Below are 25,192 nucleotides of genomic sequence, written 5' to 3'. Positions count from 1 at the left end.
AAATAAAATGCAAAATGGAGTGAACGAGTTTGTCGTGACAGGCAGAAAAATACAATGAAGGAAGCCTGCAAACAGATGCAGCTCCAGTGCAGGATAGAATTGGGGTGGGTGATTCAGAAGGACCCAGGTTCAAATCCTTGATCAGTCATGAAATTCACTGGGTTTTTGTTTATTTGCTTAAGGTAAAGGTAAAGATTCCCCTTGACAATTTTTGTCCAGTCGTGTCCGACTAGGGGGCGGCGCTCATCCTGCTCTTCAAGCCATAGAGCCAGCGTTTTGTCCGAAGACAATCTTTCCGTGGTCACATGGCCAGTGCGACTTAGACACGGAACGCTTACCCTGCCTTTAATCCTTACCCAAGGCACCTTACATCGATTAGACTTAAGGGCATGGACAAGCTGTTGTAGAAGCTGGGCATCCTTAAGGTATCCCAGATCTAAGCCGTAACCAAGGATTTAAATAGTGCCTGAAAAGAATAAGTGAGTGTGTGGAAACCTTGCTGTCGTCAGGAAAGCAAGGGCCCATCAGCATTCTTGCTGCTGCAGTTTGGAACCAGTGCAGTTTCTGGAGACCCTTCAAAGGTCATCTGATTAACGCCCCCTTACCACCTTCTCAGATTCTGGAGTGGATGCATTTTAGAACTGGGGTGGAGAGGTCTCATGATGGATGGGCAAAGGAGCAGGCAGTCGACAGTTTTCAGGAGAATACCTGCCTGTAGAGGAGAGCCTTGTAAGCAAAGGTGATCCCATAGTTTGCAATTGGTGGAAGTGGTGAAGGTAAAGGTTTCAATTGACAATCATGTCCAGTCATGTCTGAGTCTAGGGGGCGGTGCTCATCTCCGTTTCCAAGCCATAGAGCCAACGTTTGTCCAAAGACAATCTTCCGTGGTCACATAGCCAGTGCGACTTAGACACGGAACGCTGTTACCTTCCCACCGAGGTGGTCCCTGTTTATCTACTTGCGTTTGCATGCTTTCGAACCGCTAGGTTGGTAGGAGCTGGGACAACCAATGGGAGCTCCCTCCGTCGCATGGATTCGATCTTAACGATGGCTGGTCTTCTGACCTTGCAGCACAGAGGCTTCTACGGTTTAGCCCACAGCGCCACCACGTGGTGGTGAAACCTGCTGGTAAAGCTGGGAAGGAGATGTTGAGTTAGCACTGGACCTGGTTTTGAAAGAGAGAGTCAAGAAGAGATGGGTGGATCATGTGTACGTGAGCGCTCCCCCACCCCTTCGCACATGCGCAGGAGTGCCTCCTAAGCGCTGTGCTCCCCTTTGCGCATCTGCACAAGCACATGCGTGCCCCACATCAGCACTGCGCCACCCTTTGTGCATGCACATGAGCACATGCCCCCTCGCACGAGCACCCCCGCTCATATGCGCATGAGCGCAGGGGTGTGCCCTGCCTTCCTCAGCTGGTCTGTGGGGCTAAAACGGTTAGGGACCACTGATATAACAGATACAAGTTTTAACCAAAAACCTAAGTATCTGTTAAATATTGCACAGTATGTATGCTGTTCCTAATATTGCAATTTTTTGTAGCTCTGATGGTGTGATTTCTGAGATCTGCAACTGCTTATAGTTTATTATTATTACTACTACTACATACAAGATAGTCTTTGACTTGTGTTATATAACAAATACAAGTTTTAGTTCAAAATCCAAGAATCAATTAAATATCAATGCAGTATTTATGCTGTACCAAATAAGTATGCTGCTTATATACCTCCCCATAGAGCTTCAAGCACTCTCTGGACGGTTTACAAGTTAATTATGCAGGCTACACATTGCCCCCCATCCCCAGCAAGCTGGGTACTCATTTTACCGACCTCGGAAGGATAGAAGGCTGAGCGAACCTTGAGCCGGCTACCTGGGATTGAACCCCAGGTCGTGAGCACAGTTTTGGCTGCAGTACAGCAGTTTAACCCCTGCGCCACGAGGCTCTTAGATATTGCTGTTTTCTGCAGCTGTGATGTTATTGTTTCAGATATCTGCAGCTAATTATAACATTTCATAAAGTTCTGTGGCCTTGTTCCTAATACCCCATGGGGACCAAGGTTCCCTCTAAGATGTGTGCGTGATTCTACTCCCCTCTGCACAGCCTTCCTCTGTCCACCGGCATCATGTCAAGCAGCAGAGAAGGAAGGGGGCTGAAATTAGAGGGAATGTTGATGGGGACCACTGAGGTATGTTTCATCCACAAGTGAGAAATTTCAATTGGCAGGTCTCTGTGTTTTGTTAACATTTCCAATTCTTCATCTTCAACTCTGGCATCCCCTGGAATTGCAGTGTCAGCTATCCAGATGGTTCTTCATTCTGTTACAGTGGGGTCTCTACTTAAGAACGTCCCTACTTAAGAACAATTCCACTTAAGAACAGCTCCATTTGCTAAATTTTGCTTCTACTTGAGAACAAAAATCCAAGATAAGAACAGGAAAAAAAAACTTTCCTGCTCTTTTTTTAACCTTAGGTCATCTTAGGTTAAAAAAAAATTCTCCCCCTAGTGGTAGAGTACGTATTAACCAGCTTTGCATTAGTTCCTATGGGAACTAATGCTTCAATGTATGAACGCACCTCTACATAACAAAAAAACAGCCAAAACGGATTAATTGGTTTTCAGTCCATTGCTTCAAAATTAGCTTCGTCAGAAGTGCTTTTAACACTGTTCCCTGACCTAAGGGGAAAAAAAGAAACAAAATATCGCCCTCTAGTGGTCGAAGGCGGAATAGCAGCTTCCCATTAGTTTCTATGGACGGAAAAGAGCAGATACGGATTAAATGGGTTTCAGTGCATTCCTATGGGAAATGCAGATTCAACATAAGAACTTTTCCACTTGAGAACCACCTTCCAATACGGATTAAGTTCTTAAGTAGAGACCCCACTGTATTTCTGGTGTAGAAGCAAACTCAAGATGTTTGTCCATTTGAATTCGAACGTCCCACAAGATCTTAACTTACCTTCTTTGTCTAATGTTCCCATGGATAAGAATGAGGATGATATTTACCTTCCACCTCTTCTACAACAGCAACAAAAAGTTTCAGGTGGCTTAGCTGAACAGAAAGCTAAACCAACCAGTAAATATATTCTCAAAGGCTTTCACGGCCAGGATCTGATAGTTGTTGTGGGTTTTCCAGGCTCTTCGGATTTGTTGTGAAGGTTGTTCTTCCTAACGTTTCGCCAGTCTCTGAGGCCATGGGCATCTTCAGAGGACTGGAGTAGGAACAGAGCATGGACAGAGTTCCTACTCCAGTCCTCTGAAGATGCCCATGGCCACAGAGACTGACGAAACGTCAAGAAGAACAACCTTCAGAACAAAGAGCCAAAGAGCCCGAAAAACCCACAAAAAACCATCAAACCAGTAAATCATCAACTGGATAAAGAACACCTTGGTCAGGACTAAAATCAGCACTACCACCAATAAAACGATTGGGATAAAATTTCAAACCAGTAAGCAACTGCATTAAAGCCCAGTATGCTGAGCTAAAATACGTGGGTGGAGGAAACACTTTTCACCTTGTGCCAGGAATCCATAAGGGCGAGTGCCAAAAATAAAAGGCCAGGGTGGGTGGGTGGGGGGAAGGAGAGATGCCACCAAAGGCCATTTGCCAAGAAAACCTGACCAGAGGCCCTCCCCAGGTGCCTTAAGATAGGCTGGGCATGGCTGTGTGTGAACAGGTGATCCCCGGGGAGCTGTGTTCAAAGTTGGCTCTGGCTTTTGGCTCTCTCCCCTCCCCCCCCCCCCCCCGTCTTTTGTGGTGCAAGTGCCTGGTTTTCAAGAAGTGCTTTTATTAGGTGAGCATGTAAACCCGTGGGAGGGGGGCAGTCACACCCTCCGTCTAGGATTGTGCTTGGGTTAGATTTTGTCCCCCTTGCCTCTCTTGAGACAGGTCCGGCCACTGCATTATATGGTGCCTACAGGCCTTTCGCATGCAAGGCAAGGAAAGAAGGCAATGCCAAGGAAATGACAGCACAAACTCAAACCGTTCCGGACCTCCTTTGCACAACCTGAAAGGAGGGCCTGGGTGCATGTTAGGTGTCAGTTTTCCAGAAAGTGGCTGTAACAAGCGGGTTGTGTGGCATCTTTCAGGCTAACGGATTTATTATAGCATGAGAACAATTCACATGGACGGGCAACCCATTGGAAGGAGTGGGCTGTGCGTCCGTGAAAGCTGGTACCACGGTGAATCTGTCCATCTTAAAGGCACGGCCGGACTCTTAGCTGTCAGGTGGCCGTGGCCCAAGGGTGGAGGTGAGAAGGCTGGCTTTCTGTTGCCTCTCGTGTGCCAGGATGCTCCTCCACGCCACGCGGGTCCTTTCTCGCACAGCGCTGGGGAGCGCTCCATGACGGGGATGCTTCTGCTGATCCATCACAATTCCAGAGGGCAGCCTGGGAAAGCGCCCTGCGCCGCCAGAGAAAGGTGCGTGGGTGGGCTGGCCAGGAGCCAAGCTGCCAGGGTCCTTCATCACATCTAGAGAGGATGGGAGAGGTTCGAAGAAGTGTGCCCTCGACGGGTTGTTTCCAGACTAATTTTAGAAGTGCTGAATGTCACAGGAATCCTGTTTCTACTTTTTTTTTTTTTTTGGCGCTACAGCCAGTAGTGCTTAGCCCATCCCCACCTCACTCCCTTTCTTCTTGATGGTGCAGGGACTGGACACGTGACCTGTTGCCAGGATCACACCTACCTGGATCTCCTCCTCTGTTCCTGGAAGGCCTTTCCTTCCCTCCTTGGGGGAGTGATAAGGAGGGGGTTTGGGGAGAGGGCTGGTAACCTTGTGCACCCTCTGGAGTCTGCAAGAGAGCAGGAGTGAAGAAAGAGGCTGGATTGAGAGAAGCCCTCACACACCTTCCCCCAGCTTTGAACTTCCCCATTTTGATAAAACACTCCCTCCTGGCCTCTCCTTCTGCATCCGGAGGCTAATCATACTCAGAGAAAGTCACCAGGGAGCATCACAACAAAAAAGGGACGCCAGGTAGTTGGCGTGCTGCGAAAGCAAGGCAGAATTGCTGAGCTGTAATTTTCTTGCAGGGAGGGGAAGGAGGGGAGGAAGGGGGGCACACCTTGCTTCCCTTGAAGGAAGCACACCAGTGTGGTGTAGAGTCAGAATAGGATCCTGGAGACCTGGGTTCAAATCTCTGATTAGCCCCAGAAACTCAGTCATAAGTAGCAGTGGTTAAGTCACTTTTTGAATATCTCACACACCTTGAAAACTCTGATAGGATCTCCGGGAGTCCCAGGCAATGGGATGGCCCGTAACCATAAATCCACCCCTTTGCCTCTTCCCCTTCGCCCTTCAGGTAGCGTTGGGATGGTCCGGCCTATAGATGGTACTCTTGGCACGGAAGACTGGTTGCGTTTTCAGCCCCCTTGCGAGGCAGAGTCCAGAGCCATTTTCCAAGACCCATAGAGTGGAGCAGGAGCCCCAGGTATCTCTTGGGGAGAAAGCTGACTGTTTGCGAGAACTCTGGGCTTGTTTCCTGGGATCCATATTGTGCCTCCTGCTGTGGATGCTTTCTGCTGAGAGTAGCCTCTGAGTTGATGGAGCGTCAGCCCCAGAAGAATTGAGGTCCAATTAATGGAAAGAGTGCTGAATCGGTTTCGTGCTGACCCGTGGAGGCTGCTGAGTCATGGCTGGCATTGCATCAGCTAATGGCCTGTGGGGAGTGAGCGTTGAGGGCTCTCCCCCACTTCTTGATCACCAAGGCTTAGTTTACATGTGGAAGCAACTGCACCTTCCCGCCAGTGTTGAGAGGCATGCTGCGTCTGCTCTTAGAGGGTCGTAGATCGACATCATGGGAAGGACCTGCCAGCACAACAGCCCTCTTCTCGGTGAACGCACCTGGTCACCTTTCAGACCTGTTCAGGTTGGCAGTCATGACTGCATCCTATGGAAGGGCATTCCACAGCTCAGCCGTGTGCCGCTGTAGTCTAGCCGGGTTTCCTTTTTCGGTCCTCCTCCTCCACCGTTCCTTGCCCAGGTTCCTAGGGATGGAAGGGAGGGGGAAGCCTTCCTGTTTCCTTCCTCCAGACTCTGCTTCACTTTACACACCTTCCTTATGTCTATTCCTATTGGCCTTGCTTCCAAGTGAATATCCGAGTCGAGGGCATCTCAGTAATCCAAACAGGGGAGGTATCCAGGCATGTGCCACTGTCGCCAGTCAGGCCATGTGAACGCATAGGAGCACCCGCGGTGCCAATTTTAATTGTGCAAACACACCTCTGGCTACTGCCAAGATCTGAGCATCTGGCCTCACAGATAACCTAGGAGTAATGCCCAGAATACACAACTTGTGTTCTCAGCAGGAGAACGCAGCACAGGTGGGATCCCTGTTTAATGCTCGGCCTTTTGACTGACCAGGAGCATTTCTCTCTTGCAAGGTTTGAACTTCAGCTCATTTATTGTACAGTGGTGCCCCGCTTGACAAGGATAATCCGTTCCAGCAAAATCGCTGTAGAACGAAACCGTCGTCAAGCGAAAGTAAGAAGCCCATTGAAATGCATTGAAAACTGCTCAATGCGTTCCAATGAGCGAAATACCTCAGCGTCCAGCGAAGATCCTCCATAGGGCGGCCATTTTCCAGTGCCTGTAATGCAAGGAATCCGTCCTAAAACACAGCGGGGAGCCATTTTGTACAGCAGGCGGCCATTTTGGAAACCTGACGATCGGCTGTTTTGATCGTCGTTAAGCGAAAAATTGGTTCCCGAAGCAGGGAACCGATAACTGTCAAACGAAAAAAACCCCATTCAATCATCATTTTGCGATAGCAATAGCGATTGCAAAAAATTCGTCAAGCAGGGCACCACTGTATGTATGTATGTATGTATGTATGTATGTATGTAGGTAGGTAGGTAGGTAGGTAGGTAGGTAGGTAGGTAGGTAGGTAGGTAGGTAGGTAGGTAGGTCCCTTTTGCGGAAACACTGCTCTGGGCATTTTACAAATTAAACTCAAAACCCCACATAACAATGCAATCAATATGGCAATTTGCTGATCTAGATCAAAATTCATAGAAAAAGAAAAAGAAAGAAAAAGAGTCTTGACAGCATCCAGGGGATAAGTTATTGAAGGCAGCTTTATATAATTCTGTTTTTCACTAATTTCCTGAATATCAGGAGGGAAAGAGCCTGGGTAAAGTCCGACCTAAGGGGACTCCACAGGCCAGCAGCTAAGGCATGTTTTAGTCTTTTCGTTCTGTTTTGTGTTTTTTTAAAAAAGTGGGACAGGAGGGGGAGGGCTCCAGCCGTCGGATGAGTTAAAATAAATGAGCCCCCTGCATCAGTGAATGCTGATCTCCTGGAAATGGCAGGGCTTGCTTAAATGAAGAATAATTAAAGAAATAAATTTCCTAGGGGCCGGCTCCAAAACGTTTCGTTCAGCACTAAAACTGTGGGTCTCTGAAGTAGAAAGTTGGGCTGGGGGGGCTGCCTGCGCAGCTGTGCAATGTCAGTGTGACCTATAAAAGGATTCATCCCAGTGAAAAGGGTTCTGAGACCACACATTAGCGCAGGTTTTGCAGAATGACTTGGGACAAGGGGGGCCCGTGAAAGGAAGAGGAAGATGGCGCGCTTTGGTGCCGGCTGCTTGTCTCTATCGGGCATGTGGGTGCAGGGGGTGCTAATCAGATTTGCAGGTGACACAAAATGGGGCGGAGTAGTTAATACCCCAGAAGACAGGAACAAAACTCAAAATGACCTTGATAGGATAGAGCACGGGCCGAAAGCAACAGAATGAAATTCAACAGGGATCAGTGCAAAGTCCTGCACCTCGGAAAAAGAAACCAGTTGCACAGTTACAAGATGGGGGAAATACCTGGCTCAGCAAAACTACAAGTGAGAAGGATCTTGGAACTGTTGTAGATCACAAGCTGAATATAAGCCCACAGTGTGATGTGGCTACAAAAAAGGCCAATGCTATTTTAGGCTGCATTAACAGAAGCGTCATTTCCAGATCCCGCATGGTCCTGGGCCCCCTCTATTCAGCACTGGTTAGGCCTCACCTTGAGTCCTGTGTCCAGTTCTGGACGCCTCGCTTTAAGAAGGATGATGACAAATTGGATCAAATTCAGAGGAGAGCAACAAGGATGATCAGGGGGGGCTGGAAACCAAGCCCTAGGAGGAAAGATTGAAATAACTGAGCAGGCTTCACCTTCAGAAAAGAAGATTGACGGGAGATAGGATAGCACTTCTCAAATACTTGGCTGTCATACAGATTAGAGGCAGGATCTGTTCTCGATCATCCCAGAGTGCAGGACACGCAACCATGGGCTCAAGTTACAGGAAGCCAGATTTCGGTTGAATGTAGGGGAAAATGTCCTAATTGTTGGAGCAGTACAACAATGGAACCCGTGACCTCGGGAGGCGGTGAGCGCTCCAGCACTGGAGGGCATTCAAAAGAAATGTCGCCAACACGTGGCAGATCTCGTTCGTTTTGTATTCCTGTACTGGGCAAAGAGTTGGACTCGATGGCCGTAGTAGAGGCCCCTTCCAACTCTATGATTCTGCGTTGACGGAATGGCTCGCATAGCAGGGAACAGCACAGCTTGTCTGAACCAGGGGCTGCAGGAGGAAGTCAAGGCTGCCAGGTCTCCGTGGGAGTTGGCGTGGGCCGCTTGGGCTGTAGGGCAGACTCAGCAGGGCTGGCGTGCACTTCCGAGTCCTGGAAAGCTAGTTGGAGTCAGCAGAGACATCCTTCCTCTTCAGGCACAAAGTGTGTATGTGGGTGGGTGGGTGGGTGTGTCCCTTGAGGTTGTGGCAGGCAAGTGCCCTGGGGTCTCCTCCTCGAAACACGCCTTGGCTGGACTGTGCTCTGGAACCTCTTTTCCACCCTGGTCTCTCCTCCAAGGTGTGCAGAGTGGCCACAGTAAAGCAGAGGACACCCGTAATCACAGAAGGGCACTCTTTTTCTTCTTCTTCTTTTAAACGTGTCAGTCAATTATTTTTTAACGAGAGGTCTAAGCCCAAGGTAACCTGGCATAAATGAATTAAGTGCGTTCGAAATAAAACTGAGAAGGTGCAAATACCCCGAAACAGAACAGTCTTGAAATATGCCGTGCATCCACTGAGCTATGATTTGGCAGCTTATGGGTCTTTACCTGCCTCTTAGAAGCTTCTCTGTAAAGTGAAGCTGACTTAGTCCAGTTCACAGGTTGAAGCTCTGTGAGGCTGGCCTCGCAGCGACCAAAGCCAATTTCCGCAGGGAAGGCCAGCAAGCCAAGCCTCTCGTGCAGGCTGTCAGGATCATGGTCGGCTGTACCCAGCTGCTCGAAGCATATTGGCAGAAAGAGGAGCATAAATGGCTTCAGAGACCATTTGTTGTGTAGTCATTAAGTCGTGTCCATCTCTTCATGACCAGAGCACGCCAGGCCCTCCTGTCTTCCACTGCCTCCCGGAGTTGGGTTAAAGTCATGTTGGTCGCTTCAGTGACACTGTCCAGCCATCTCATCCTCTGTCGTCCCCTTCTCCTCTTGCCTTCACATTTTCCCAACATTTCCCAACTATAGTCAGAGACTATAGTTAACATGAATCTGCCTTAGTTTGCACTGGGTGAAATGTCTGGATAGCAGCATGGAGCACAGAGTAGAAACTAGCGTGTGGATAACAGTGGCCAGGTTCCCGCTCTCTAAGAAGGGAAATAGCTGCCGAATCTGACGAAGCTGGATAAAAGACCTGCTGGCATATTATTTTACCAGCTGTAGCATCTCCCAGCAAGGCTGGGTCCTCCAGGACTTTTCCGAGATGGCAAACCGTCTTCTGTGTTGCCTGTTCTGCATAATTGTAGTGGGGGTGGGGGTGGGGGATCCAGTGCTGCACTTTAGTGGCTTCCCAATCCGCACACCACGGAGAAAAATCACGGTTGCAACTATTTTTGGCACCTGAGGAAATTCCCCTAGTGGATGAAAACAGATCCATTACCTAGCACAGAAAGCGCTGCAAAGGCATGAATCATTTTGAGTAGCCCCGTATGCCTGCAAGCCAATAGATGGAAGTGGAAGGGTCCAATCCCCAGGTGCCTTCGGGCTTGCAAAGCGATCTCCGTGCCTTTTGCACCAGCAAAGTGCTTTGAAACTCTGAGAATAGCAAACAAAAGCGGGTGAATTTTAGGACGTGCTTGTCTTCAAAATTGGAAGGTGCAGACTGGACATGCACGGACACGCATTTACTGTTGTAAACCATTGCACCTGCAATTTCCCAGTGACCACCAGCAGGGGTAGGGATGCCTGGGAATGGTCTGCCCAGAAGATGCTACATGGCATCAGTTTTGTGAATATTAGGCTTTTATGAAACCAAAACATGACCATAGAAGAGGCTTCATGAGCATCTCTGGACTATTTCCTGATCTGCCTTGGTCCGGCTTGCTTTGAGTTACATTCTTTTGGAACCAGATGTGCCTCCTATGGCATGATTCTGTCACTGAGTCTCTGCTGATGCCGTGAGACTGCCTGTTTGCATCTCCACGTGCCCTTTTCATGGGGAGGCTTCTATAGGATAAAAACATATCTTTTGGGGTAGAAGGTAATTCTTCTTTCAGATTGAATGCAGTTCAGGTGCGGCTGGGTTCCCTTGGAAAGAATGCACTTGTTTTATTCCAGAGTTCTCATCGTAATTGGAGGAGGATTTCATAGCTCCCTGTTGACCAGCAGGTCTATGTTGGATGCTTTGTTTCTGGTTTGTGTCCACTTAGATTTGGTTGGGAGTGTAACGGGTTGAAGGATTAGCAGAAAGTTGGCGGTCCCAGTTTTTGCAGGACGTTTTAATCCAGATGGAAGCATTTGTTGGAGGAACGGAAAATTCAGAAGCCTCGGACAGAGACACACACACACACCCTTCCCGTTCAGCTCCAGCGATGGCATGGGTGATGTAGTCATAGGAGGCACTTGTAATGGGGAGGGGGCTCATTTTGGAAACAGCAGTAAGGACTCAAGATGGCACTTTGTCTGCTTGTGTTAAAAGGATCCTGCATTCAGAGTGGGAGCGTATTCACAATGATGTTTCCTCTAGACAAAAAAAAAAGGTCTTTGTTGGCGGGATGAAACTGAGCGCCAGCACGTTGAGCGGCAGGCAGGAAGCACCAATGGCCAGACACCAATGCCATCTAACGGCAGTAAGAAGGCAGGGGATTCTCTCTGCTTCTGTGTGCCCCAGTTTTTCTGCAGAACCCATGAAAGGAAGCCGGAATGGTCAGCTGACCGGTTGATGGGCAGGCTGGTTAGCTGACCCATCCTGCTCAGAGTAGGGTGGCCATGTGCGTTTGCCTCAAAACCAGGTGCTTCTTCCAATCCATCCCTGGGGTTCTCTTCCGTATTGGCAAATCTCTGTTTTCGTCAGGAACAGATGTTTCTAAGCGTGGGCACACAGGAGAAGTCTGCCTTCACGTCCCATCGTCCCTCTCTGGGCTAACTCCAGCTCCCCAAAGCCCCCCTTTGGGAGGGTCATTGGCGCCCTGGCTTGTCGTTTTGTAACAGCAACTTGGCACGTCTGTGATGGCCACCTCCCCAGCTGGGCCACATAAAACCAGTCTGTCTTTTGGTTGCCACAAAGACTCTTTGCTGATATTGCTCTAACAACGCCAAGATTTTCCTTCCTGGCCTCTGGGATTTGCAGATGCTGCTCCTGCATTAGAGCCACAGCAATAATAAGACAGCCCCCAGCCCCAAGACGGGAGCGGCCCATGGGCAGATTTTAAAACCAGGCTGGCAGCAGCAACTCTTCTTTCACAGACTCTTTCTGCCGACAGACAGGGTGCCATGCGCGTCGATGCATGATGCGCGTCCTGCTCTGGCAGCTCTCGGCATCCTCTGGCGAGTGCGTTGCAGAGCAGTTGCCGAGAGAACTTCCACGTCCCTCCGGAGGGAGCAGAGACTGTCGCGTTCATTAAATGCATGATTATGGCGATGATTAATCGCAGATCTTCTTCAAACCTAACTACTTTTCCTCCCGTCCTTGGAATGAATTCACAGGGCTTCATGCCGCTATTGCAGCCGCTTCCATTCATGTCTGCCCAGCTAAGCCTGTGCGTGCATGTGTCTATGCACACATGCACACGCATGCATAAACAGTGGTCTGTCTTATCCATTTAGGTTCCTTGGCCCTGGGTGTGTTCTCTGCATAAGGGAAGTACGGGCTTGCGTTTAATGCTCTCCTTCAGACATCAATTGCCTTTATAGCCACTGGGTGTCAGAGGCACCACAGTTTTCCATGTACCTCACAAGCTCATTTTGACCTTTGCCTTCTTGATGGGGTTGAGCTTCAGTGCTGCACAAATGCATGCCGATAGGGGATGAGATTTCTCCACTCCTTTCTCAGACCTTCATACTCCCCCAGGAAAGAAAACTGCTGGCATCGGAGAGGGAGGGCTCAAAGGTGACACTGTTCTGCATCTTGAATATGTATGATGTATGTTATTTGGCTGGTGCGGAGCCAGAAGTTGGGAATTTGACTCCCAGCTGTGCCTCCCGCTGGAAGAAGAGCCAGCCCGGGGCAACCACAGAAGAAGGAAACGGTAAACGATTTTTTAGTGGTCTCTGTCTAGAAAACCCTGGGAAAGGATTGCCATAACTCAGAAGTGACTTGACAGTGCATGATGGTGACAGTGATATTATTTGGTAGTGGGGCAGTGGGGTGGAGTTTTGAGCCTTGATAGAAGAGAGTCTGTTTAAGGCTGGATTAAAGAAAGTTCCTTTAAGAAGAAGGGATAGATTTAAGAAACAACTAGTTTTGAATATCAGCAAAGATTCTTTGTGGCAACCAAAAGACAGACTGGTTTTATGTGGCCCAGGTTTTCATGGACTGCTGCCCCAGCTTCAGCATGCATCTGGTGAAGTGGGTTGCAGTCCGCGAGAGCTTTCACCAAATAAAACGTGACGATGATTTTGGAACCACAGGTCCTTTTGTTCTTTCTCTTTTTAGTACTACCCCGCTATCATTCTGCCTCCTCCTTTCTCCTTGTGATGTGTTTGAGGGCTGGAGCGGTGTTGTCACCTATTCTGATGTCTGAGAAGGGAGCAGAGGCATGTGTGAAGTTGTCATATGGCATTGCAATTTTTATTGTTGTTGTTGTTGCAAAACCAAGGCCTAATCCCTTCGGATGCAAAAGCAGACATCTAGATGTGGTCTGATGAAATCTCTTGAGCCCTGGCTGTTTAAAGTTTCATTGCCTTGTTCCCTGATGACTGGCAGCAGAAGTATAAATTATCCAAAGCAAAAGCATGCACATTTGCATAATTTAGATGATTTCAGCAGTGGCAATGACTTGAAATGGCTGTTTAGGAAAATGAAAGAAGAAAGTGCCAAAGCAGGAGTGCAGTTGAATGTTAAGAAGGCAAAGGTCGTGATTGCAGAAGAACTCCACAATTTTAGCATTGAAGATTAAGAAATTGAAATACAGTAGTTAAGAGATTTTGTATACCTTGGTTCAATCATCAATCCAAATGGAGACTGCAGCCAAGAAATCAGAAGAACTGAGACTTGGAAGGGCAACAGTGAAGGAACTAGAAAAGATAATCAAGTGTCAGGATGCGTCCCTGGAGACCAGGAGCAAGAGCATCCATACTCTTGTATTTCAGATCTCCATGTATGGGTGTGAGAGCTGGACAGTTAAGAAAGCTGGCAGGAAAAAACAACATTGATTTGTTCAAAATGTGGTGCTGTAGAAGAGCTCAGATTGCCAGAAAGACGAACAAGTTGGTCCTAGATCAAATCAAGCCCAAACTCTCTCTGGAGGAAAAAAAATCTTGAAACTGAGGCCATCCTACTTTGGGCACATCCAGGATTCTGTCTGGAAAAGGCCATCATGCTGGGAAAGGTGGAAGGCAGCAGGAATAGAGGAAGACCCAATACAGGATGGACGGACTCCCTCAAGGAAGCCACAGGATTGAGATTACGAGAGCTTAGCAGGGCAGTTGGAGACAGGATAGTTTGGAGATTGGTCGCTCATAGGGTTGCCCTGAGTCGGGGGCGACTTGATGGCCCACGACCACCACCACCACCTTTGGCTTTCAAAATCTAGATTGCTATTGTAATGTGTTGTATAGGAGTGGAAGGAGGCTTTGATGGAAGGAACTGTTGCACAGCTGCTACTGGGTTGAGGAGGTGGTTGTGGCGGTGGTCGTGCTGGGGAGGGGAAGTGTGAGTGTGAGGCACACCCGGTAACACACGTTTAGAGCTGCCTTCGGGAGAACTGGGCATAAATTACAGATTCAGCAATCCAGGGGATACAGCCACAAGGCAGTGGAGGTTTGCAATTGGAGTTTTCCTTCTCCTAGATGGGCTGCCTTCCATGGCTGACGAGCCCCACCTACCCGGCCTGCTCTCGGGCTCGTGCCTTTCCATTGGACCATTTCAGCAACGTGGAGAGGGGGGATCTGCTGCTTGGGTAACAGCCTATCCTCCATATTACTTTACCCAGGCTTCATGCTCTGGAGAGGACACTTCTCAATACAGAGCATGTTACCACAGTCTCTCGAGACTGAAGGATGCCTATGATGAATCCAGGGGATCTGTTGCAGCAGCTCCCTTTTGGAAAGCTGAAATCTCGTCTGTTGGCTTGGAAAGAGGAGAGCTTTGGCCCGGCCCTCCTGCCACCTTCCAAGCGGAAGGGCACCGGGATTTCAGCCTTTTCGGGCAGGTTTTTCGATGCACACCTGGCTGTTGCATCAGCCTGGGAAACCCTAAGCCCCACCACCGCCTGTTGGCTCACAGAGCTTTCCTTGCTGCTAAGGATCTGCCTGCGGAATTCTGCATTCATTCGGGTGTTTCTTCTCTGGGGGTCGAGGTGATTGCATCTCACTCTCCTTTTTCTGTGCTGTTGGAACCTAGGAAGAAAGAATTTTGCTATAAAAATACCTTAAGATTGTGAAGGAGATTCAGTTTCTGTGTAACCTGTCGCTTTCAGTCAGCGTATCAGTATGTACTTGCACGCTTGTAAAGGGCCTGATCGGCGGGAGACTTTCCTTATTCAGGGACGACCGTGTTGACGGGGGCTTGTGTAAGAGCGCTGAAGGGTGCGGGGAGTGTCCGGAAACAGGTTTTCTGCCTCCCATTCCAAGATGGTTTTGCAGCCCAGAACAAAGTTCCTTAAACCGCTTAAGCACCAGAGCGCAAACGCTTACAGTGGAAGTAAATAATTAGATCATTTTTATAAAGCAAAAGCCCAGTCTTGTATGAAGCTGTTTGGCTTCCTGCTATTGATCTATTGGTTTCTATTTCATTAGTTAAAAATTCTAGCTGTTCACATTTTTCTAAGACAGGCCGTAGGAAAGGAATGGCTTTGGCAGGCTTTGTTTCTCAAAATGCAATTGTCGAAGTGAGGCTCTTGGGGCAAATACCGGAGGCGAGTTTTAATCCTTGTGCTCGTAATGAGTTTTATCTTCCTTGAAGAACAATGTGCTTTGGGAGGAGGGCCAGGGGCCTGTGAGGCTGCAGCCCGTTGTCCCGGAACGTGACTTCAAATGCTGGCAGAAATCAGCTGGCTTCTATTTCCCGTGGCCGTAATTGCTAGGGAGGTTGGGCGGGACCGGAGGACTTGTGCAAAGCCAGATGATGGAGGAGTGGTTGACAATTCCATCTCAAGGTTCAAGCAAGGAATTTCTTGTTGAGTTGTTAAGGGATGGCCGGAGGTAGTCCATGGGTGTTTGCAGGGACCTTGGGGCAGGGACATGGTGGCGCAGCAGGTTAAACCGCAGAAGCCTCTGTGCTGCAAGGTCAGAAGACCAGCCATCGTAAGATCAAATCCACACGACGGAGTGAGCTCTTGTCGCTCATCCTAGCTCCTCCTGCCAACCTAGCAGTTCAAAAGCATGTAAAAAGGCGAGTCGATAAACAGGGACCACCTCGGTGGGAAGGTCACGGCGTTCCGTGTCTAGTCGCGCTGACCATGTGACCACAGAAACGGTCGTCGGACAAACGCTGGCTCTACGGCTTGGAGACGGGGATGAACACCATCCCCTAGAGTCGGACACGACTGGACTAAATGTCATGGGGAGCCTTTACCTTTACCTTGGGGCAGGGATTGGCAATGCTAGATGCTCCAGATGTTGTAGGGCTGCAGCTCCTAGCATGTGTTGTGGTTGGCTATATCAGTGGTTCACGACCTTGGATCTCCGGATGTTCTTGGACTACAGCCCCCAGAAGCCTTTACCACTCGTCGTGCCGGCCAGGAGTTCCTGGGGAGTGGTGGTCCAAGAACCATCTGCAGACCCAGGGTTGCAAACCGCTAGGCTGTACTGATGGGGATGGGGGGGGTTGCTTTTCCCATCAGAGGAAAGGAATATAGAAGGGACAGCTGCTGACATGGAATTTAGGGGCGCCACCCCCATCTTAGTATAGCAGAGCTCTAAGCACCCTTGGAACTTTTTTAACACCTTCTTTAGCTCTTGTGGTGATTTTGGCTTTCGTTCTAAGCAAGCTAGTTTATGTGCATTTTTTAGCGCTGGAAAGTATTTGTAAAAGCTGCCTGGCAGTTGGTGCAGAATCCCCACAGCGAGACTGTGTTAGAAGAAATTCAAGGGTGATAGAAAATGCAAAGCAATTTTTTAAATGACAAAACGCGAGCCGAAGTGGCGGCAGCAGAAGCTTCTTCACCTGGATGTTGTGCCGCTCCAAGCAAATGGTCTCAATCTGGGAGCCCCCCAGATGTTTTTCAGCGATGGGCTGCTCCAGTTTTTTGCCCCGTGGCTGGACTCCGTTGATGCCTCTGATTGACGCCTGTTTCCTGGATCACCGCGACGCTTCCAGTGTTTTATTTGCACAAGGAACAGATGGGATGATGGCGTCACCAGCGAGCTGCGTGACAGCCTGGGCGAAGAGCGTGCTCACTGACATGCTATCAAATTCCACTCACTCACTCTCAAAACACACTTGAGTTGGCAGGTGAGCGACTGGAGGACGATGCTCTTTCTACCTGGAAGGCTCTGGTGTGCGTCTCTGCTGAGGGTGGTGGGCGACAACTCGCGTTGCGGTCGGAACTTCTGTCCTGCCAGGTAGAGAGAAGCAAGAGTCCCGTGACACCTCCTGGCTGGAAACTATTCTGCCATGGGCCTCTCCACGGATTATGGGATGCCTTGTTCTGCACTCTGGAGAGGAAGCCTGCCTTCTCGATGAAGTCATCTGCAGAACGGAAGCAAGCATCTCATCGCCTTGTGAACCTCCTTCCTAAGCCTTTGAAGACGAACTGTGGCTCAGGAGCAGAACCTCTGCTGTGCATGTGGAAGAGGCCAAGTTTTTTCTCCTTGGCACCTCTTTTGGGAAAGCCAACTTGTCGCCCCAGAAGTCCAGGGGCTACTGTTTCCAGAAGCCCGGGCTGTCCCCTGTGGTGGCTTGTCCAAGGAAATCCAGGCCCCAGAGTTGGAGAGACCCTGGACTAGTAGGGCTTTGAGAGCTCCTCACCGTTTGGCGCCAAGAGGATCAATGATGGTCCCAGGCAGTTCTAGACCGGACAAGGCAAGGTGCTGACTGCTGCATGCAGGATTAAGAGAGTGAGACTTCAGTCTGTGCTCTCTCTTTCTCTACTCTTGGGAAAAAAAGAGTCAGGAGAACGATCCCAGCACTCTCTACAGAGCGTTCTGAGGCCTGGAAATGTCGTCCCGGAGAGGGTGGAGGAGAGCCCTCCAGAAACAGTGTTGGCGTGGGAGATCTGGGATCTCTTGATCAGCCCCCAAATTCTGCTTTCTTGCCTGGATCTGCAAGGACTTGAACGGGACCCTCATGAAAACCAAGGTGGAGCAGAGGAGGTGTATCTCCTCACTCAGAATGCAGCAAAGAAGGGTCATCACATGCAGTTGGGGGGGGCTGCTGAAGTTGGATCTGGGGGTGGGGTGGGGGGCTGCAGGCTCCTCTTCGTTGCTCTGGTGGAAACGAAGCTTGCCACAGGATGCGGTGATGGCATCTGGCCTAGAGGCCTTTCAAAGGGGATGGGACAAATTCCTGGAGGAAAAATCCATCGCAGGTGACAAGCCAGGATGGGGATGTACAATCTCCAGGCTCTTAAAAGGAAGGGACCCCCAAAGGCCAGATGCAGGGGATCAAGAGACAGGTCTCTCATGGGCTCCCCGGGGCATCTGGTGGGGGCACCGTGAGATCCAGGAAGCTGGACGAGAGGGGCCCTTGGCCTGATCCAGCACAGGGCTCTTCTGAGGTTCTTATGTTCTTAAGCTCACTGTGGGGCAACAGCAGCCACATCAGAGGTGACCCCCCCCTCTTGTTCCGGCGTGGCTGATACTGCCTGTCTTGTTCTTAGTGGGTTTTTTTCCTCTAAAGGCATGTCGGGAATTATGGTTGTTTGTTCTTCCTCAAGGTGAAGCACTTTGGAGTTCTCCATGGGGAGGGAAGAAGGGCGGTGTGGATGTTTATTTAAATAAATATAAGTGCATCTTCAAACTGCTGAGTGGGAAGGGACCCTGTAGAACACGGAGTCAAGCCCTTATCAAGGAGGCCCCACGGGGGGAATCGAACTCCCAACCAGAAGATGCCTACGCCACTGAGCTATCCAGCAGTTCTTCGATAACAAGGGTCACCAGGGTTTTGTTGTACGCCCTCTGCCTCGTGTTTCCAGTCAGCCATAGAGGCTGGACAAAATGTACTTGTCGAGATGGTTAGGAGCCGCAGGCAACTGGTTTCCTCATCTTGTGGTCTTTGACCGTAATAAAGTATTCATTCATTCATTCATTCATTCATTCATTCATTCATTCATTCATTCATTCATTCAACTGGTTTCTCTTGGGGTTGCCGTTGTCTGAGTGGTCCCGGGGGAGGGTGAAACCACCTGCCCCCTACCAGTTTTTGGTCCCCTGGCAAGCAAGATAGCCCTGATCATTTCTTCTTGAAAGAGTGATCAGAAGCCTGTCAGAACTTGATCCTGCAAGGGATGATGAGATTTGGGCTGCTCGCCCCTGGCTGGCTCGGACCTGACCGGGCAGTCCTCCCCGTGCTGGTCGTGCTGCGCTTTGGTGTGCAAAGCCAGCAGACGTTTTTCTTCTTTGTCTTCTTAAAGCTGCCCCTCCCCTCCCTCCTGTCCTGGCCAAGCTCCTGAAGGCTTCCTTGCCTCAGGGCAGGCTCCGAAGGCCACGGAGCGGTCCACCTTCTCTGGATCTCAGGAACCATCCTCCCGGTGGGCCTTGGCCCGAGGCTGGGACCCAGGAGCAGCCCAGGCCCTCGGACGTTCTGCTTTTGCCGTCGCACTGCGCTGGCCTAATTCATTCTGGTCCCCAGCCAGCCGTGTGACAGTTCCTTCCCATCCCTTGTTTGCCTGTCTCGGGTGAGGCATGATCAGCAGCACCCTGGTCTGTTGAAGAAGCACTTGCTTACCTTGTGCGAGCGTTGTGTGACACCGTGCCGCCCCGTGCGTTAATCAATACAAGACTGAGCTCCTTGCTGGCTCTGAACGAGTTCTCATTAGCATCTGATTGGCTTCTCTCTCTTTTCCAGCACGACTCGATTCTGCACTCGGATTCTCGGGCTACTCTCCACCCGTCTGCCCCAGCAGGGCGGCCACGAGCCGATACATCGCAAGGTCTGTATTTTTCCAGGGGAAAACCACGGTTTTCTAGAGGAAGGCTGAGAATGGGGCAGGGGGTCCCCCCAGGCCAGACGGCTCTGGGGCGAGCCGGCTGTGGGCCAGACGCCAAGTGGCTTCAGCTCTCCTGCTCCCCATCATGAGGTGATATCCTAAGAGAAAGGCTGCAGGAGATGCGGGGAGGGCTCTTTTGAAAAGCCTCCCTCCGGCCGGTCTTCCCCTTTCCTGGAAATAAATGGGGCTGTGTGAAGTGGCCGTCTCTTCTGTGGGTCGTTTGTGACCCAAGCAAGGGGTTCCTGCTCTGAAATGTCCGGGTGAGGTCTCTCTCTGGATAATCCGTGAACTTCCCTGACCTTGTCTGAATATTTGGTAAGAGCCCCACAGATGGACCTGTTCTGGTTTATAGAGTGTACCCCTCTCCATCTCCCAGCTGCTCCCAGGAACGAGCCTTCTTTTTCCTGGCGGGGGCTCGTGAAGGGTGCTGTCCCTGCCCCACTGAGAAGGGAAGCAGAAGAAGGTAGCAGACACTTGCGATCAGTCGCTGAAATGATCAGCTGAGGAGAGGCCAGCTGCCTTTTAGCCCCGCACCCTATTCCTGCTTTCCTGGAAAAGGCCAGCCATCGTTTGGGGGGGGGGCATATTTTCCTACCCTCCCCTTCCTTCTCTTCTCATGCAATAACCCACCCTGGTCGGTCGGGTGCAGCTCATGATCTCCTAGCCAAGAGCCATCCGGCAGAGTCCTGGGGCAGGAAGGTGGCCATTCTTCCCCGTGGGTCACACGGTGGCAAGGGAGGTCTCCCTCATTGAGGGAGCTCTTCAAGAGAGGCTCTCTCGTGGACCGGGTGGACCACGTTAAGAGTCTGTCATGGGCACCCCTTTTTAAGACATGCCTGAACCAGCTTTGCAGCAGAACATGGACCAATTGGCCACACAATGTGAGGGACTCCTGGATCTTTCCCTTAATGTCCCTTAGTATACAACTGTAGGTATCCCACCTTCTCCACTACTCCTATTGCCTTGCTTTCATTTCAAACAAAAACCAAAATTAAAATAACCCAGAAATGTCTAGCCGTATCTCCAGGATTTTAAGTGCATGTCCAGCAGCCTGAGATTCCCTGTTTGTGCCTCTTTCCCCCCCCCCCTTCAGCCGAGCTGTCCAGCGTAGCTTAGCCATCATTCGCCAAGCCAGGCAGAAGAAAGAGAAGAAGAAAGAATACTGCATGTATTACAACCGATTTGGGAAGTGCAACCGCGGGGAGAACTGCCCTTACATCCACGATCCAGAAAAAGTTGCCGTCTGCACAAGGTACCCCCCCTTTTTTTCCCTCCCTGGTGCGGAGTGTCCCCCTCCTCTGAGCTTGTAAGGGCAGGGGCACCCCCTCCCACAGGTGCTGCTTCCTAGCTCCAAAATCAGAATGAGGGGCAGGTGAGGCATTCGGGATGATTCTCAGCGCTGTGCTGGCCTCAGAGAAAGCAGGCTCTCAATCCACAAAAGCTGAAACTTATCCGTCTCTCCCAAAACTCTGTGTTGCCGTCCCCTTAAAAATGGGTCAGTATCTGGGCGCGTCAGAGAAGGAGTGCACACAAGCTTATGTCAAATGAAAAAGATAGGTGCTCGAGTGCCTCAATTGGCTCTCTTTTGAAAGAGGGACATGGACAAAGGAAGGGGTCTGAGGAAAATGTATCTTTAAAATAATGCATCATAATAAACCTCATACTTGCCTGTTCTCCAAAAGAGGATTCTTTATTTAAGGCCATGATCATAGAATGGCCCACTGCCCCTCAGGTCCAGTCTAGACTAAGGCACCATCCATCCCAAATCGCAATTTTTTACACACTGGTCAGAACTAGTTTCCCTTACAGAGATCATTTCACTTACACGATTTGCACTTTGGGACTTTCTAATCTAAGTTGCAAAGAAATAGAGGAAAATAACAGAAAAGGAAAAACCAGAGATCTGCTCAGGAAAATTGGATATATTAGAGGAACATTTTGTGCAAAGATCGACATGATAAAGGACAAAAATGGGAGGGACCTAACAGAAGCAGAAGACATCAAGAAGAGGTGGCAAGAATACACAGAGGAACTATATCAGAAAGATTTGGATATCCCATACAACCCAGACAATGTAGTTGCTGACCTTGAGCCAAACATCCTGGAGAGTGAAGTCAAGTGGGCCTTAGAAAGCCTGGCTAACAACAAGGCCAGTGGAGGTGATGGTATTCCAGTTGAACTATTTAAAATCTTGAAAGATGATGCTGTTAACGTGCTACATTCAATATGCCAGCAAGTTTGGAAAACTCAACAGTGGCCAGAGGCCTGGAAAAGATCAGTCTACATCCCAAACCCAAAGAAAGGCAGAGCCAAAGAATGCTCCAGCTACCATACAATTGCACTCATTTCACACGCTAGCAAGGATACAGTATGCTCAAAATCCTCCAAGGTAGGCTTCAGCAATATGTGGACCGAGAACTCCCAGAAGTACAAGCTGGATTCCGAAGGGGCAGAGGAACTCGAGACCAGATTGCTAACATGCACTGGATTATGGAGAAAGCCAGAGAGTTCCAGAAAGAAATCTACTTCTGCTTCATTGACTATGCAAAAGCCTTTGACTGTGTGGACCACAGCAAACTATGGCAAGTCCTTAAAGAAATGGAAGTGCCTGACCACCTTATCTATCTCCTGAGAAACCTATATGTGGGATAGGAAGCAACAGTTAGAACTGGATATGGAAAACTGATTGGTTCAAAATTGGGAAAGGAGTACGACAAGGCTGTATATTGTCTTGGTTATTTAACTTATATGCAGAGTACATCATGCGGAAGGCCGGACTGGAGGAATCCCAAGCCGGAATTAAGATTGCCGGAAGAAATATCAACAACCTCCAATATGCAGATGATACCACTCTGATGGCAGAAAGTGAGGAGGAATTAAGGAACCTTGTAATGAGGGTGAAAGAGGAGAGTGCATAAAACGGCCTGAAACTCAACATCAAAAAAACTAAGATCATTGCCACTGGTCCCATCACCTCCTGGGAAATAGAAGGGGAAGATATGGAGGCAGTGACAGATTTTACTTTCTTGGGCTCCATGATCACTGCAGATGGAGACAGCAGCCCCGAAATTAAAAGACGCCTGCTTTTTGGGAGGAAAGCGATGACAAACCTTGACACTATCTTAAAAAGCAGAGACATCACCTTGCCAACAAAGGTCTGCATAGTCAGAGCTATGGTTTTTCCAGTAGTGATGCATGGAAGTGAGAGCTGGGCCATAAAGAAGGCTGACCACCGATGAAATGATGCTTTTGAATTGTGGTGCTGGAGGAGACTCTTGAGAGTCCCCTGGACTGCAAGGAGAACAGACCTATCAATTCTAAAAGAGATCAACCCTGAGTGCTCACTGGAAGGACAGATGTTGAAGCTGAGGCTCTAATACTTTGGCCATCTCATGAGAAGAGAGGACTCCCTGGAAAAGACCTTGATGTTGGGAAAGTGTGACGGCAAGAGGAGAAGGGGACGACCGAGGATGAGATGGCCGGACAGTGTCTGCGAAGCAACCAACATGAAATTGACAGACCTCCGGGAGGCAGTGGAAGATAGGAGGGCCTGGCGTGTTCTGGTCCATGGGGTCACAAAGAGTTGGACACGACTAAACGACGACGACGAATCTAAGTTGCAGCACCTTTTAGACAATACATTTTGTGGTTTGTGGGGTAGACCTCTGGTTCATCTTTTTAAGAAACCTTGTGGCAGAGTGCTTAAACTGCAGTGCTGCAGTTAAGACTCTGCTCAAAAATCTGAATTCGATCTCAGGAGATTCAGGTAGTCAGCACAAGATTTACTCAGCCTTCCATCCTTCAGAGGTCAGTAAATTGAGTACCCAGCTTGCTGGCATGGCAGAGGTGGGCAAAGTGTCGCCTGCATAATTAAATTGTAAATGGCCCAGAGACTGCTTTAAGCAGAATGGGGCGGTATATAAGGAGCACAATTTGCTTTTGCTTAATATCTTTTGTAGTGGTTCATTTATGTAGTTGATTTCCAAACTGCTGCAACAGTTTTTCAATAACATTTTGCTCCAAAGCTTAAACTTTGCAAGCCAGGTGAAACTATAAGTCCAAAGTGCCTGCTATTAATACACTTCCTTCTTATATATGGTTAATAAAATTATTTTCTAACAATCCCTCCTCTTAGCTATTTATTGCAAACCGATATAGTCTGTCCAGAAAACCGATCAGAACATTTAAGTTAAGCCTTTATTGAACTTGTAGGCTTCCAGTTCACCGTTTTAATCCCTTTTTAATCTATCATGTTATTTCTAAAGTATAAAACAATCCTCAACTTATCGTCATTAAAGGTGCTTAATTTCAAAAAGCATTTCCTATTGTAAGGCTAGAAAAAGTTCACCTGTCTGAAAAAATATCAAGTTTATAATCTATATATAGTATAGTAAATAGTACATAAATGTTCACATACTCACATGCTGCTGCAGACAGAGAGCCAGGGAGAGATTCTTTATAGCATTTGTAGGCAAGCCTCCTTCAGTCTCGAGAGACGATAGTAACGTGCTCTGTACGGAGGACTTGGAACAGCATCTAGTGTGGCTGAGGAGGCCAATTCGAGAGTGACAATCTCTTCCACACTGAAGACAAATACAATCTGTCCCCTGTCCAGCTCCCTGGTTTTGCTGGTTTCGGAATGGCCTCTTTGCCTCAGCCTGCTGGACAAGGGTCTCTTCAAATTGGGAGAGGCCGTGACGCACCGCCTGCCTCCAGGCTGAACGCTCAGATGTCAAGGTTTCCCATCTCTTGAGGTCCATTCCTAAGGTGTTCAGATCCCGCTTGCAGATGTCCTTGTATCGCAACTGTGGTTTCCCTCTGGGGCGCTTTCCCTGCACTCATTCTCCATCCAGGAGATCTTTCAGAATCCGACCATCAGCCATTCTCACAATATGCCCAAACCAGCGTAGGTGTTGCAGTTTCAGTAGAGCGTTTAGTGCTGTACATTTTGTATGTTGACGTTCCTCTTGCGCTTCAGGATGCTGGTTGATAGGCCAGTTCGCACCCTGCCATGAGCAACCTCTTTGCCACTGATCTCTCTTTGTGTGCATCCAATGTATGTGTCTGTGTTTTTCTGTATCTGTGCAAGGGAGAAAACAAACAAACCGTTGTATCATTGCTTGTGTTCATGGAAGTTTCGAAATGGACCTCAATATTCATGTATTTTGTTCTAAACATGTAAGTTTTGTATCTTTCCTACGTTTTCTTTTTCTTTTGGCATCACTTGTATTTTAGAATGCTGAGTCTCTCTTACATGCCTGTTTTATACCCAAATGAGAGATAGCTGTGCTGGACCAAAGGGGACACGTTGAAGCCCGTGTCCGGCTAATCCCTTCCATGGCTGGCTGCGTTTAGCCAGAGGCACCTGGCACAGAGCCTGAGCATTCAGAGTGGCTTCCCCAGTCTGCTCGGAGTCGCCGTGTGTCTCCTGGGAAGGGATGGCCTGCCTCTGAGATGGTGGAGCGTGGCCAGTTGGCCTTCTGTGACTTCTTGCTCCTTCTGTAAGAGAAAGAAGCTCTGGTGGCGTCATGCAGCCATTTGTGGGGGGGGGGGGCTTGCAGGGGTGGGTGGACGATTCTCTCCCTCACCTTCAGCCTTGAGCACTGGCCATGTTAAGAAGAGGGATAGGAGTTG

At 49.2% G+C, this 25,192-nt stretch overlaps 1 protein-coding gene across 1 annotated transcript in view; it reads left to right on the top strand.

The window, feature by feature from the left end:
• ZC3H3 (zinc finger CCCH-type containing 3) overlaps positions 1–25,192 on the top strand; it is a 260,148-nt gene that overhangs the window by 165,286 nt on the left and 69,670 nt on the right. The window contains exons 6-7 of the mRNA XM_072999450.2: positions 19,417–19,501; positions 20,652–20,810. Coding sequence (XP_072855551.2) covers positions 19,417–19,501; positions 20,652–20,810 — 244 coding nt within the window. The remainder of the gene's footprint in view (positions 1–19,416; positions 19,502–20,651; positions 20,811–25,192) is intronic.

Source organism: Pogona vitticeps, chromosome 4, assembly GCF_051106095.1.
Source record: "Pogona vitticeps strain Pit_001003342236 chromosome 4, PviZW2.1, whole genome shotgun sequence".
NCBI lineage: Eukaryota > Metazoa > Chordata > Lepidosauria > Squamata > Agamidae > Pogona > Pogona vitticeps.
This window is presented reverse-complemented; position numbering and strand designations above follow the sequence as displayed.